Source organism: Pseudophryne corroboree, chromosome 11 (genome assembly GCF_028390025.1).
Source record: "Pseudophryne corroboree isolate aPseCor3 chromosome 11, aPseCor3.hap2, whole genome shotgun sequence".
NCBI classification, from domain to species: Eukaryota; Metazoa; Chordata; class Amphibia; order Anura; family Myobatrachidae; genus Pseudophryne; species Pseudophryne corroboree.
The window spans coordinates 275,790,903-275,806,441 of record NC_086454.1 but is presented as its reverse complement, the minus strand read 5'-3'; the positions used below and the strand labels follow the sequence as shown (position 1 = coordinate 275,806,441).

Sequence of the window (15,539 nt, the reverse complement as noted above, 5' to 3'; positions counted from 1 at the left end):
AGGGCGCAGTATAAAAGTGACCCCCGGCTGTGGCATTATCTGTCCAGCTAGTGGAGCCCGGTGCTGGTTTTAAAAATACGGGGGACCCCTACTCTTTTTGTCCCCCGTATTTTTGGGACCAGGACCAGGCGCAGAGCCCGATGCTGGTTGCTTAAATATGGGGGAACCCCTGTCATTTTTTTCCCCATATTTCTGCAACCAGGATCGGCTCAAAGAGCCCGAGGCTGGTTATGCTTAGGAGGGGGGACCCCACACAATTTTTTTTAACAACAAAAAACACTTTCCCACCCCTTCCCATTGATATACATGCACGGATCTCATGGATCCCTGCATGCATCTCAAATCACGAATAAAAAAAGCAGGTCTGTTTTTTTTTAGGACTTTTTTGCGAATTGTAATTTTTCACGGCAGTGTTTTGTGTTTTTTTGCTTAGTAAATGACCGAGATTCGTATCTAAACAGGCGTAATTTGACCGATGGTGTATTCATTCGTAATTTTTTACCTGAACTAGCAAAAAATTACGAATGCCCTCATCACTGCCGTGATTAGTGTTTAGTAAATGACCGAGATTGACCGAGATGACACTTTGATGAAAAAACGGCATCTCGGTCAAAATCGGGAGCTTAGTAAATATACCCCATAGACTACGCAAAATTTCTGCGGGAGGGTTTTGCATCGGGTTTTCGTTTACCAGTGGTGGGGGGAGGTTTTGGTTCGGGCCGCCAGGAACCTGCAGTCTGCTCGGGTTTTTCCCGACGTGCTTCGGGAAAAGGTTGAGCAGGAGGTTCGCCTGGGGAGAATGGCGGGCCCCTTTGTGCTGCCGCCTGTCGAGGATTTGATTATTTCCCCGGTGGGGGTCATGCCCAAAAAGGCTACTGGTAAGTTCCGGCTCATTCAACATTTGTCTTATCCATCTGGGTCCTCGGTGAACGATGCAATTTCACCGGAATATTGTTCGGTGGTGTATCAGTCCTTTGAGGATGCTTTGAACATGGTTCGGGGCTGTGGCCCCGGGGCCCTCATGGCTAAACTGGATGTTGAATCGGCTTTTCGCTTGCTCCCCTTTGCACCCGGAGTCGTTTCGATTCATGGGTTTCCGCGTCGGGGAGGAATACTTTGTAGACAAATGTCTGCCTATGGGGTGTTCCGTTTCGTGTGCCTTTTTCGAAAAAAGTTCAGCACCTTTTTACATTGGTGTGTGGAGTTTTCTTGCGGAGGCAGCGGGATTGTACATTACCTGGATGATTTTTTGTGCGTGGGGCCCGCGGGTTCTCCTCACTGTGGTTTCCTGCTATTTTCGCTGCGTGCCTTGTTGGGGCATTTTGGCGTCCATGTGGCCTAGGACAAGATGGAGGGGCCCCTCTCCTGTTTGTCCTTTTTAGGTATCGAGATCGATACGGTCGTGGGGGCTTGCCGGCTGCCTCAGGACAAGGTTCCGAAGCTTCGGGAGTCCATTGCGCAGTGCTCGGAGCGGCGTTAGGTGACGTTGCGGGAGGCTCAATCCCTCCTAGGCCTGTTGAACTTTGCCTGTCGGGTGATTCCCATGGGCCAGGTTTTTTGTCGGAAGTTGGAACGGTCCACGGCTGGGGTGTCCAGGCCGCACCATTTTGTCCGTTTCTCGGCTGAGATTAGGCGGGACCTCGCTATGTGGGTTTCGTTTCTGGTGGATTTCAATGGTGTGCTGATCTGGATGACCCCGCTCGTTGACAGTTTCGACCTGCAGTTGTTTACGGATGCGGCGGGCTCGTCGGGGTTCGGTTGTTACCTAGACGGGGCTTGGTGCGCGGCCTCATGGCCCGAGTCTTGGCCTTGGAGGTTTGGGGAGAGCGCCTTCGCGAACGCAGTTTTCTCTTTTTTCTGCGATAACTTAGGGGTCGTGCACGCGGTTAACAACCAAAGAGCTAAGGCCCTCCGGGTCCTTCGAGTGTTGTCGCGACTCGTGCTGACTTGTATGCGCTGCAATATTCTGTTTAGGGCTCAACACGTCCCCGGGGTTAATAATGGGATCGCCGATGCATTGTCCAGGGGGCAGTGGGATAAGTTCCGTTTGCTGGCCCCGGAGGCTGATTCGGCAGGTTTGCCCTGCCCTTCTTATGTTTGGCAGGTCATCATGGCGGATTGGAAGGGCTAGGAGAGCTGTCTTTGGCTCCGTCCACTCTCGCTGGATACCGTCGGGCCTGGAAGGAGTGGGAAGACTTTTCCCGTGACCAAGGGCAAAGAGGAAAGAGGGGTCAGAGCTTGTTTCTTGACTTCATTTGGCAACTCTTCGTAACGGGGAGATCGAGGGCCGTGGTGTCTCGATACCTCGCCGGGATATCCTTTTATTCTAAATTGAAGGGTATGCCGGATTTTACGAATGGTTTCCTGCTGGTGAGGGCGCTTAGAGGTTGGGCGCGCTTGGCACCGGTCCCTCCTGATGGTCGGCGCCATATTGATGCGTCCCTGCTTTCTTCCCTCTTGGTGGCGGGGGTGGCGGACTCCCGTTTTGAAGCGCTCCGGTTTCAGCTGGCTTTTTCCATGGCTTTCCATGGCGCGTTCAGGGTTTCTGAGCTGGTTGCGGCTTCTATGAAGTCCGAGGCCATGATGCGGCGCGTGGATGTTGTCGTGGGTGGGGGGTCCGTGCTGTGCAGGCTGCGCCGCTCCAAAACTGATCAGATGGGTAGAGGTCATTGGATCTCTTTGGCACCATCGGGTGGTGAGGACTGTTGTCCGGTGGCATTGGCTAGTCGGTATGCGGAGGTCAGGCCCTTGTCTGAGGGGTCTTGGCTGCTACATTACGATGGGTCGCCATTGACGAAGTACCAATTTACATGGATGATGCGGCGCTGCCTGTCCAGTTTGGGCCTCTCCCCTCGGGACTTTGGTTCACATTCCTTTAGAATCAGGGCCGCCACTTCCGCAGCATCTGCAGGGCGCGCTGTGGACGAAATTAAGGCTTTGGGCCGCTGGAAGTCGGCGGCTTATAAGCGTTACATTCTGCCCGCTGTTGCGTAAGCGAGTTTGTTGCTACTAACCTGTTGCTCGTTTACTGCGTTATGTGTTTCAGTTCAGTGTATTCGTGCTGTTTTGTTTGTCTCCCCTGTCCTCCCTACTCGGATGGCTAGCTACTCGCCACTGCTGGCAGTGGGGGTCTGGAGTGCTTCGCAATTTTTAGCCTGAACTGACGAACTGATTTGGCTTAATTCATTCAATTCGGCTAATTGGCATCTAATTACAAGTTCCTCAGCAGGTTTTTACGTTTCACCTCCAGCCGAGTTATCCTGTGTGTACCTACACCCCCCCAACTCTAACCCCCCCCTTCCCTCCCCCTTTTTATTATTTTGCTTTTCCTTTTGTTTCTTTCTGTTGCTTCGATTGGCCTGAAGCTTGTCCAAGAGGAAAGTTATAGTCCTCTATTCAATTTTTCTTTTTGGCAGATCCTCGTTTTGGTAGTTGGTTCCTGTTCTGGGCTGGGTTTGGTTTTACCTCACATATTCACATTTGTTTATCCATCTTTCCCTTTATAGGTTGGCAGGAGGATGTGTGTGGTGTGTGGGTGATTGGTCACTCCTATGTTTATTGGGCAGCCGAGTTTCTGGCTGCGGAAGGGGCTACTTGCTTTGTTGGATCGGATGACGTACGGTGGATAGGTGTTCGGGGTATGCTTTGCTTATGGAGCAGGTTCGGCGGTTTGGCATCCCCAAGCTGTTGGTGATTCACTTAGGAGGGAACGACCTGGGTAAGAGGAAGGCGGTGAATCTTCGATTGGCCATTATTCAGGATTTGCAAGTGATTACGGGTGCTTGGCCAGGCTGTAGGCTTATCTGCTCTTGTATAGTGCCGCGGTTGTGTTGGAGTGGAGTGGTGGATTGTCAGGCGATCGATGTGGCTCGCCGGAAAGTGAATGCCGCGGTTGCTAAGTTTGTGGTGGCCCATGGCGGTGTGGTAGTTTGGCACCAGTGGATCAAGTTCTGGTACTTCTACTTGTTTGGACCTGATGGGGTGCACTTGACAGGACAGGGACTATCTATATTTCTGGAGGATCTGTTTTCGGTGGTTGGTTCGGTGGGTTAGGGGTAAGGTGGCGGTGCGTAGTTTCTGTGGAGCAGAACTTCGCTGTTGGCGGGAAAGAACGGCAAGTTAACATTTGTTGTATTAAAGAGTGGATTGGAGGTCGTGTGGTGGTTGATTTTTAGGTGCGCTCTCCTTCGCTGACTGGTTTTACATCTGCTGGACCGCCTTCTCGGGTGGCAGCCTCATCACCTTCATGGGTGGGTAGTCCGGATGGAGGTTGAGCGGATACCTATTGTTTGTTGGAAGGTTTACGTCAGTTTTTTATAAGATAGTTTGTTTATGGGATAAGGTTGTTTTAGCCATTCTTTCTGGCCACCATACTTTAGTTTAATTATCCACAGTTAATGGTTCACTTAAATAAATAGCTAACATTTTCTGCCAAATTCAAGTCTCCGTGTCTTTATTTATTATAATTAAGTGTTAAGATGTTATGGTTTATGTTACGGACAATCCTCAGACAATATGAGGTTTAGGAGAACGAATTGACAGAATAGGAGAGGAGTGGGTTAAACCTCAGCTAGTCTGGGAGGCAGGATGGTAAGGCATTATGGGAGTTTATGGTTAGCCAATAGGAATGAATGTTGGGGGTAGGTGGAAAGGGTTCTTAAGCCTGGTGAAGGGGCTGGGTCAGCCTCTTCTGCTTTTGTCGTCCCACCCTCCCTCCCTACTGGTGGTGTTTGTTTTATGCTGTTGCGTTGGCTATTTTCGTGATGTGGGTTGTCACGGTTTGGTGGTGGCGGGAAAGAACGGCAAGTTAACATTTGTTGTATTAAAGAGTGGATTGGAGGTCGTTTGGTGGTTGATTTTAGGTGCGCTCTCCTTCGCTGACTGGTTTTACATCTGCTGGACCGCCTTCTCGGGTGGCAGCCTCATCACCTTCACGTGTGGGTAGTCAGGATGGAGGTTGAGCGGATACCTATTGTTTGTTGGAAGGTTTACGTCAGTTTTTTATAAGATAGTTTGTTTATGGGATAGGGTTGTTTTAGCCGTTCTTTCTGGCCACCATACTTTAGTTTAATTATCCACAGTTAATGGTTCACTTAAATAAATAGCTAACATTTTCTGCCAAATTCAAGTCTCCATGTCTTTATTTATTATAATTAAGTGTTAAGAAGTTATGGTTTATGTTACGGACAATCCTCAGACAATATGAGGTTTATGGCAAGGTCTAGTGATGGTCCTCCTTGGCTCTTTTACTGGCAGCCCTCTGCTGCCAGAGATGTGCTGCTGTTTCATGCACACAACACTTTCATCTGGCAAGGAATGGGCATTGGTAATTGTGGGCAGAAAAGAAGACTCTTTGGGTTGGGGCACGCTTTGTTGTATTATAAAATTTTAATTTTTATTGATATACATTAAAAAGATTTATAAAACGCTGTCTCTCAATACACACATGACGGTAAGATGCTAATCAGTACAGTTTGCAAAGATATAGGGTTATCAAGAACTGTACTGATTAGCATCTTACCGTCATGTGTATATTGAGAGATGACGTTTTGTACATCTTTTTAATGTATATAAATAAAAATGAAAGTGTTATAATACAACAAAGCATGCCCCAAACCCAAAGAGTTTTCTTTTCTGTCCACAATTACCTATGTAATTTTTTTACTCCTGGTAGGACCACCAACTGAGTTATCTGTCTAGACTTTATGAGCAGAAATCAATATTGTTATGTTGCTTAATAATATCATATAATATACTATTTGATTAATATTGAGAAAATATCTATGCGGTATCGACTCCAAAGTCCCGAGGACTGAGCAATACAGGGAAGGCTTCACTGAAGCCTGAAATGCTGTTGCTGGGTCATATTGCCAGCAATGGGGAATGTATCGGTCTCACCACCTATAAGTGGCGCAATCAGGAAAATGACAAGCAGCGGCAAGTCAAATACTGAAAGGAGGATAAAACCCCTTTATTTATTTATTATTTATTTATTAACAGTTTTTTTTATATAGCGCAGCAAATTCCGTTGCGCTTTACAATTGGAAATAACAATGATATAACAAAACTGGGTAATAACAAACAGTCATAGAGGTAGGAAGGCCCTGTCACAAGCTTACAATCTATAGATTAGTGTGTGCTTAAAGGAATATGGGGAACATGTACTAAACAGTGATAAAAGTGTTGAAGTGAGCCAGTGGAGCAATTTCCCATGGCAACCAATCAGCTGCTTCATACAATTTTATAGGGGTGTAGTATGGTTGACCGGCGGTCTCCTGACCGCCGGTCAGCTTACTGATGCCGGGATCCCGGCAGCATACCGACGTCGGGATCCCGGCGGGGAGGGGTGAGTGCAGCAAGCCCCTTGCGGGCTCGCTGCGCTCGCCATGCTGCGGGCTCGGTGGCGACCTGCGGTCGCCACAGGTTCTATTCCCACTGTATGGGTGTCGACCATCGGGAAAGTGAGCCGTCGGGCTCGTGGAGGAGGTCATGTGACTGTCGGTCAGCTGACCGGCGGTCACATGAATGAATACCACCCTTTTATAGTATGCAAATTAGAAATGTTAGGTCAATGCTGATTGGTTGCCATGGGCAACTTCTCCACTGGCTCATGTCTCCACTTTTATCACTGCTTAGTACATGTCCCCCTATGTCTCATTATTAAATGCGACCGCAAGTCTACTTTACAAGATGCTGTAAATTGATTCAACCATTTTTGCTTTAGACAACAACTCAAACTTTCAAGAGCTCTCTTGTTAAGTAAGAATCATTTCTACCGTCTATGGAAAACAATAATGTAAGTGATCAAGAAAAGATATGCAACAGTGATGAGTGAATCCCTACTCATAATAGGAATGCTGCTACTATCCATAGCATTATGTGTTATGGGGGTTATTGAGGTTGGATTGCAGATTCTGCTAAAAAGCAGAATCTGCAATCCTTTTGTTCGCCTGCTGGGGGCCGCCCATCGCAGGGCAGTGGGCACTGTCGCCCAGCATCCTGAATGTCCTGCCCAGTGTCTGCGAGCGCAATATAATTGAGGTCGCAGCAACTGTGGATGACCCCCTGCCTCCGCAGAGCCGCAATTTTTTTCCATTGGAGCGGCTGCGTGTGACGTCACACAGTCACCCTGAAAATGCCACCGACTTGCTACCGTTTTCCCCACACCGCCCCGCAAATGCTTTTACCTGTCAATCAAGTTGAGGCATTCGCAGCCAATGCAATGCAATCACATTAGCCAGACCGCACACGTGCGGGACGGGATTGTGCATGAGCATTAGCACCGAGAACGGGATATTGCGGTCGCATCGCGTTTCAATGCGACCTTAATAACCCACTATATACGGGATGTTCTGCAGCTGATGGGCGAAGTCACAGTTTGTATACACTCAGTTGCTACATTCATTACACATCCTCGGCTCAGTTCTGCATTATTTGCTAAAGCTTAGTTGTTGTAATGAAACCTCCTTGCGCTTTGATCAGATAACGTTACTGCAAACAGTTGAAGCAGTATTCCCAGACAGTATAAAGAAGGAAAGGTTTGTCCAAGTGCAAATTTGCACCTTATTACTTGAGTTGCTCCTAACTGTAATTCAGGCATAATATCTGTATCTTACATCTGTTGATTTATTTAATGCTAACATTCATTTTTAAAAAAACATGCACCTTTAACTAATCAATAAAAGTTTAATAAAAGATTGTCTTTACATCTATGGTAAATTTTATTGGTGATCAATAATTGTAATAAAGAAGTACTTATATCTTCTTATATCAAAATATTGATAAACCTTTACCCATGGTAGCAGTAAAGATGCATATTCCATTTCAAGGGCCAACTTCACTCAAGCCAATGCATACTTTCATCACTGGTTAATAAAGGAAATCTAAGGATTTTTTTTTTAATGTCTCTTGTGTAAAAGCTGCTTGTAACATTGTAACACAAGTTAGAATATAGTAAAATAATATGTCAGTTAGGGGACCAGTCATCAGATTTATTGCTTATTGCTTTCTGTGGTGTAATGCTACTAATAAATAACTGTGCAGAAAATAAATAATGTGCAGCTCTGAATGTGATTTGCACAGTTGTCGACTAGTACAGAATTATTATTTCACTACTACAGGTTGAATGTCCCATATTCAAAATTCCTAAATACAAAATATTCTGAAATATGGAATTTTTTGGGTGTGATATAATAACATCCTTGCTTTCTGATGGTTCAGTGTACAGAAACTTTGTTTAATGCTCAAAATTATTACAAATAATGTATAAAATTACTTTCAGGCTATGTGTATAAGGTGTAGATAAAACATTATGGGGTATCCAATTACCTGAGCTAATTTTTCAGACAACAAAAATGAGCTATTATTGTCATTTCAGCATGATGGCCATTGCCAGGTTTTTCAATTATAGCCCATTTTTATCAGCTACAAAATGTCCTGTTTTTGGCTGATACACATGAGATCTGGGAGAGCTGGTTATTGGGGATTATGGCATGTGAAGAGTAATCCCAAAAAAGACCCAGTTTTTGGGGCTAATTGGATAGCCCCTGGCAAATCCATTAGCTACAATAAATTACTGCAGCTAATTGGATATCACCCATAAATAAATTTTAAGCATCTATACAAACTTTGTTTCAAACACAAAAGTATTAAAAATATTGTAAAACTTACTTTTTACAGGTTTTTTTGGGGTGTATTCAATTATAGTCGGAAGTTGGAACTGCCGTATTGTCGGAAAGACGGCAGTCTCCAACTTTTTTAAGTCGAAACGTGATTCTACCTATTCACTGGGGCTGCCATTTTTCCTACAGGTCAGCATTTCCGACTTGTCGGAAAACACATGGATCGGTGGATTAGCTGTGGATCCACGTGTTTTGTCAGATTTGCGGCCAAATCCGACTTCTTTTAGTCCCGTTTTCGACATTGTCAATCCGACTTTAAAAAAAAAGTTGGATTGACATTGTCGAGAACGGTCAAAACCTGTTGAATTTGGCCGAAAATTGAATACTGCATTGTCGGATCCTTTCCATTGGAAAGGATCCAACATACATTGAATAGACCCCTATGTGTATAAGGTGTATGGTGCATTAATGCATTTGGGGTGTTATTCAGGTTGGATTGCAGATTCTGCTAAAAAGCTATATGCTATATGTGTTTAAACAATTTCCTTTTATACACAGTAGGTAATTATGCACTAAATTTGAATATATATCTGTTGATATGGACAGTCAATAAGTTTACTTTTTTCCTATCCACCAGGTACATTTGTCACCAAGGTAACAGCAACTGACGCAGATGACCCAGTGTACGGAAATAGTGCTAAATTGGTTTACAGCATTTTGGAAGGCCAGCCTTATTTTTCTATTGAACCTCATACAGGTATGTTTTCTGTTTACAATTTATGTAGCCTTTTTCACAAATGATTAACATTACATGGGGTGTGTAATAAATTGCTGGATGTGCAGTGCATACAGTAGGTAGAGTAGACACAATCTGCTGTCTGATTGTGAACTGTAATCTCTGACTAAAGTTTTATGAAATGTCAAGGCACAGAACCATATATAAACATCACTGCACAATGAAGAAGTCAGCATGTTCACTTCCTTCACAAACTTATTATGGAGCTCAACAGAGGCCACAGGAGAGCCATGACCTTCTACGACTGCAAGAGTGGTCTGCGACAGCAGGAGTGCTTTCACTGACTGCGAACTGCTTTTTGAGGAGGAAGCACACCTGAACCACTGTGTTTAAATGGTTTGCAGAATTTCTACACCGGAGATGGTTTCTGGAAGACAAGAAATGCTGTGGCCAACCTGTGTTCGCCATCACTAAGTATAACATTGCTGCAATGCAGGCCATAGTTGAGATGTATGCTAGGGTGACCATGGCCCAGATAGAGAATGAGATACGCATCTCAACAGGATCCATCCACTTGACACTCCATGAAAAGATAGGCCTGAGCAATGTTTCTGCACATTGGGTGCCACATCAGCTGACTCCATAGCATAAGGAGGCTTAGGTGATTGGCCATAGTCGCTCAAACTGGATAGTCACTCAAACTGGAGATAATTAGTGGCAATGAATCCTGGATCTACAGTTTCATCCTCAAGGCCAACCACCAGTCAGTCCAGTGGATGCCAATTGGAGGTTCACTGCTGCAGAAGTTCCAATGTGAGAACAGGATTGCCAAGCAGATGGTTTCTGTTTTTGTGGTCATGTAGCTACTGTACCACATATGCAGCAGCACACAATCACTGAGAACTTTAGTATGCCAACCAATGCATGCCGCAAGTGCATGCACCATCAAGAACTCACGATCCTGGTGTCTTTTCCATCAAGACAAAGCACCTGCCACAAGTTGAGGAAAGTGGTGGATTTTCTGGCCCAGCAGCTTGGACATCCTCCTGTGACTTCTATGTCTTCCCATAAATCAAGTGCAAGATGCGTGGGATTCGTTTTGAGTCTTCTAGCGGAGTCCTTTATCCAGCATGTAGAAGACATCCCTGTTTTGGACTAGTCCAGCAGCTCAACAACTGTTTTGTGTAAATGCAACTTTGCATAGACTCATCTGGCAAATACTTTAAGAAAATGTAATGTTCAGTTTGGTTATTACTATAATACTTTTTGTGCATCTGGAAACTTATTGCACACCCCTCATAGGGTTCATAACTTACAAGTAACCCAGTTATAAGAGAACTGTAGAGAGGAAAACAATTCATACAGTACTGGACTAAATACTGAGCATAAAAAATTATTTAATGATAATTACCATTAAAGTAAGTTGTATATGTAGAAGGATTCAGGAAACTAGAAAATTGGCAGACAATTATTGAAAGGTCAATGACTTCAGCTAAATAGTGTAATGCATTACTACTCAAATTGATTCCTTGTAAGTTCTGTTACAATGTAATAATTGCCTTATATAGTACAATGGAAGATACTGAACAAATGTATGATGGCATGAAGAGGATGATGTTTCCTAAAAGGATTTAGATCAAATGTAAAATTAAATGTCAAAATTTAATTAAATACAGTATAAGAAATAAAAAATAAGCTATTAACATAAAGGAAAATGATTAGTAATACCAACTACTGTACACTAAAGTCAAAAATATTAATTTAACATTCACACTTCATGTAATCACATTTCCCGGGGGGGGGGGGGGGGGGGGGAGAGGGACCTTATCAATTCTTCTAAAAAGGATAAGTAGAGGTGTTGCCCATAGCAACCAATCAGATTCTAGGTGTCAATTATCTAGAATAGTCTAAATTAATGATAGATAGAATCTGATGGGTTGCTGTGGACACCATTTTCACTTGTGCTCTTTAGAAGGTTCGATAAATCTCCTCCTACTATAGTCACCTGATCATCATCAGTGTTTTCCCAGCTCTGACTTGGCAGGGATAGAAAAACTTGTAGCCAATCAAAAGAGCTGATTGTTCATAATTACTATTTATTTATTAGCGGTTTCTTATATAGTGCAGCATATTCCGCTGTGCTTTACAATTAGAACAACAGTTATAGAACAAAACTGGGCAAAAGAGGTATGAAGGCCCTGCTCGCAAGCTTACATGGGAGGGCATTCCACAGAGTCCTGTAATTTTGAGTGGGAACAAGTAATACATGCAGTGGCGGATCTAGACTTAACTTTTAGGGGGGGCTGTTTAAGAATTATGACTCCTCCCCCTAATCATAGCCCCTCCCACTTAGTAATGCCCTTCCCGTTCGCTTCTAAATTTCCTATTGTTGCCATTACTAATAAAATGTTGCCAGTTAGTGGAGAGAACCCTGCGCACTGGTGATATAGACTGGCGAATCGCCATTCCTTCCATCAGGGGTGGTAGAGGCTAAGACAGTAGGGCAATTTAAACATGCATGGGATAGACGTAAGGATATTCTTACAAAGAAATAAGGATCAGATAAGGTTAGAGATAAAAATAATGTAAAAAAAAAAAAAAAGGGGCAGACTAGATGGGCCAAGTGGTTCTTATCTGCCAACAAATTCTGTTTCTACAGCACACAGAATGAGCCGAAATTCACATTATAGCACACTGTATGAGCTGAAATTCACATTATAGCACGCAGAATGAGCCAAAATTCACATTATAGCACACTGTATGAGCCGAAATTCACATTATAGCACGCAGAATGAGCCAAAATTCACGTTATAGCACGCAGAATGAGCCAAAATTCACATTATAGCACACTGAATGAGCCGAAATTCACATTATAGCACACTGTATGAGCCGAAATTCACATTATAGCATGCAGAATGAGACGAAATTCACATTATAGCATGCAGAATGAGCCAAAATTCACGTTATAGCACGCAGAATGAGCAAAAATTCACATCATAGCACACTGAATGAGCCGAAATGCACATCATAGCACGCAGAATGAGCCGAAATGCACATCATAGCACGCAGAATGAGCCGAAATGCACATTATATCACACTGAATGAGCCGAAATGCACATCATAGCACGCAGAATGAGCCGAAATGCACATCATAGCACGCAGAATGAGCCGAAATGCATATCATTGCATGCAGAATGAGCCAAAATGCACATTATAGCACGCAGAATGAGCCAAAATTCACATTATTGCACGCAGAATGAGCCAAAATTCACGTTATAGCATGCAGAATGAGCCAAAATTCACGTTTTAGCACACTGAATGAGCCGTAATTCACGTTATAGCACACTGAATGAGCCGAATTTCACATTATAGCACACTGAATGAGCCGAAATTCACATCATAGCACGCAGAATGAGCCGAAATTCACATCATAGCACAATGTATGAGCCGAAATTCACATTACAGCATGTAGAATGAGCCGAAATTCACATTACAGTACACTGAATTAGCCAAAATAATGCAGGGACATATACACTTTAGCTAGGAGCGGAGGGGGGAGACATGGAACACAGAGGGGGCACACACACACTTACTTTAGTTTGGAGGGTAGGAGACATGGCATACACACTGACAGTGACACCTGCTGCAGCCAGCAGCATGAGGAGTCGGATGGAGGCCGGGTGCCGCCGCGGCATTAGGAACGAGGTGGAGAGCGGTGCAGCGCGGCGGGGGACGGGGAGAGAGAGAGAGCGTCCTGACGCGCGTACAGGAAGGAGGGGGCGTGGTCAGAACAGAGGCCGCTCAGCCGCTGTATGCGCGTCAGGACGCTCTCTCTCTCCCCTTCCCCCGCCGCGCTGCACCGCTCTCCATCTCGTTCCCAACACCGCGGCGGGACCCGGCCTCAATCCCGGTGCCGGTATGTGTAGGGGGGGCGTTCGCCCTAATCGCCCCCCGCTAAATCCGCCACTGAATACATGTGGATTAGAGATGCAGGTCTTTTGTTCAGAGTGGTAACGTCTGGTAGGGAGATATTTTGAACTGAGTGAAGAGATGTATGACGGCGCAGTTTGGTTAATAGCCTTGTATGTAAGTAAAAGTATTTTATATTTAACACGGTAGAATACCGGTAACCAATGGATGGACTGACAGAGCGGATCAGCAGAAGAAGAACGTCTAGCGAGGAAGATTAGCCTCGCAGCTGCATTTAAAATGGATTGTAGTGATGAGAGCCTATGTTTGGGAAGACCAGTAAGGAGACTATTACAATAATCAATGCGGCAGATGATCAGTGCATGGATTAGAGGTTTTGCAGTGTCTTGTGTAAGATAAGGACATGGACATTTGGATATGTTTTTAGGTGCATGTAACATGATTTAGAGATAGATTGAATGTGTGGAACAAAGCACAGTTCAGAGTCAAGGATGACACCTAGGCAGCGAGCTTGTGGGGTAGGGTGGATAGACGCATTTCCAACAGTTATGGAGATATCAGGTTGGTAACTACTCTTGGCTGGTTGGAAAATAATTAATTCTGTTTTGGAAATGTTGAGTTTGAGGTGGCCACAGTGATGAGTTTGCTGTTTTTCTGGGAGGACAAGGATATTGAGGATCCATCTTCATCTCACAGAGGCAATATAATAATGGAAGGGTAGGGAAGGGAGAAAAACATTAGTTGGCAGAAGGAGGAATGATTAGTGCAGTGATTTTAGACTTCTATCAAACGAATGTGGGTGGGGGTGGGTATTGTGGTGTCAAAGGGCTTTAATTGCTGGAGGTTTTTATCTTAAAGAAAAGTGCATTTTAACATACAGTAAGGTGCACATTGCAGTAAGGCTCGTAGTAGTAAGTAGGAAAATGTGATAACATGTTAGGTGTGTGAAACTTGTTAATATTGGTCCATTTGGTTTCAGTTGCTTTGAAGAGATTTGTTTTAGACAGCTTTAACAAGGATGGTTAGGGTTAGGCTGCAGGAGGGGAAGGTAAGGGTTAGGCTGAGAGAAAGGGCAGTTAGTGTTAGGGTGAGGGAAATAATAGTTAGTGTTAGGCTGTGGGAGGGAAAGGTTAGGGTTAGACAGCGGTAAAGGACAGTTAGGCTGCAGGAGATGATGGTTAGGGTTATATTGTGGGATGGGTGAGTTATAGTTGGGGATAGGGTTAGAATACTCACCAGCATCCACTGGCATTCTGACTGTTGGTATTCTGACCATCAGGATGCTGACCGCCAACATCTCATGCCGATGATAAATGGTGTAATTAAGCACAGGTCTTGATTCCAAACTCCCTAATTATTGGAGACATGACTTTAGAAATAAGATTTCATTAGCTATTCTCCTCCTGGAATACTGCTCAGTTTAGCATCATGAATGGCTTAAATTAACTTTAATAGTAAATAGAGACGTGCAGTGGGCACTTTTCATGCTTTGTGTTTTGGTTTTGGTTCCATGCTCCTGTTTTGAATCTGGATTGGTTTTGCCAAAACCACCCTTTCGTGTTTTTGTTTTTGTTTTGGATCTGGATGATTTTTGAGAAAAACATAAAAATAGCTAAAATCACAGAATTTGGGGGTAATTTTGATCTTATGGTATTATTAACCTCAATAATATTAATTTACATTAATTTCCAGTCTATTCTGAACACATCACACCTCACAATATTGATTTTAGGCAAAAAGGTTGCACCGAGGTGGCTGGATGACTAAGCTAAGCGACACAAGTGTGCGGCACAAACACCTGGCCCATCTAGGAGTGGCACTGCAGTGGCAGACAGGATGGCTGATTTAAAAACCAGGCCCCAAACAGCACATGATGCAAAGAAGAAAAAGAGGTGCAATGAGGTACCTGTATGACTAAGCCAAGCGACACAAATGTGTGGCACAAACAACATGGGATGTGCTGGAATTTGCTCAGATGTAATACACGCTCAATATTGGTGGCACAGGAGAGCATACCCCTAAACCACACACACACACACACACACACACACACACACACACACACACAGCAAAGCCTGTAAAATTATTTTGGATAATAATAACCGTTTTATTTGGAGCTAATAATAATATGTAGCACAGGCAAGTGTATCCCTACATCACACAGGGCAAACTCTGTAAAAATGATTTGAATAATAATATAAGTAATGTATATAAGCCTTTTATTTGGAGTAAATAATATACAGCACAGGACA

General features: G+C 44.1%; 1 protein-coding gene across 2 annotated transcripts in view; it reads left to right on the top strand.

Moving 5' to 3' along the window:
* Positions 1-15,539, top strand: part of LOC134969443 (cadherin-8) — a 572,329-nt gene that overhangs the window by 348,139 nt on the left and 208,651 nt on the right. For both annotated transcript variants that reach the window (XM_063945395.1, XM_063945396.1), the window contains one exon: positions 9,259-9,378. In XM_063945395.1, coding sequence (XP_063801465.1) covers positions 9,259-9,378 — 120 coding nt within the window. The remainder of the gene's footprint in view (positions 1-9,258; positions 9,379-15,539) is intronic.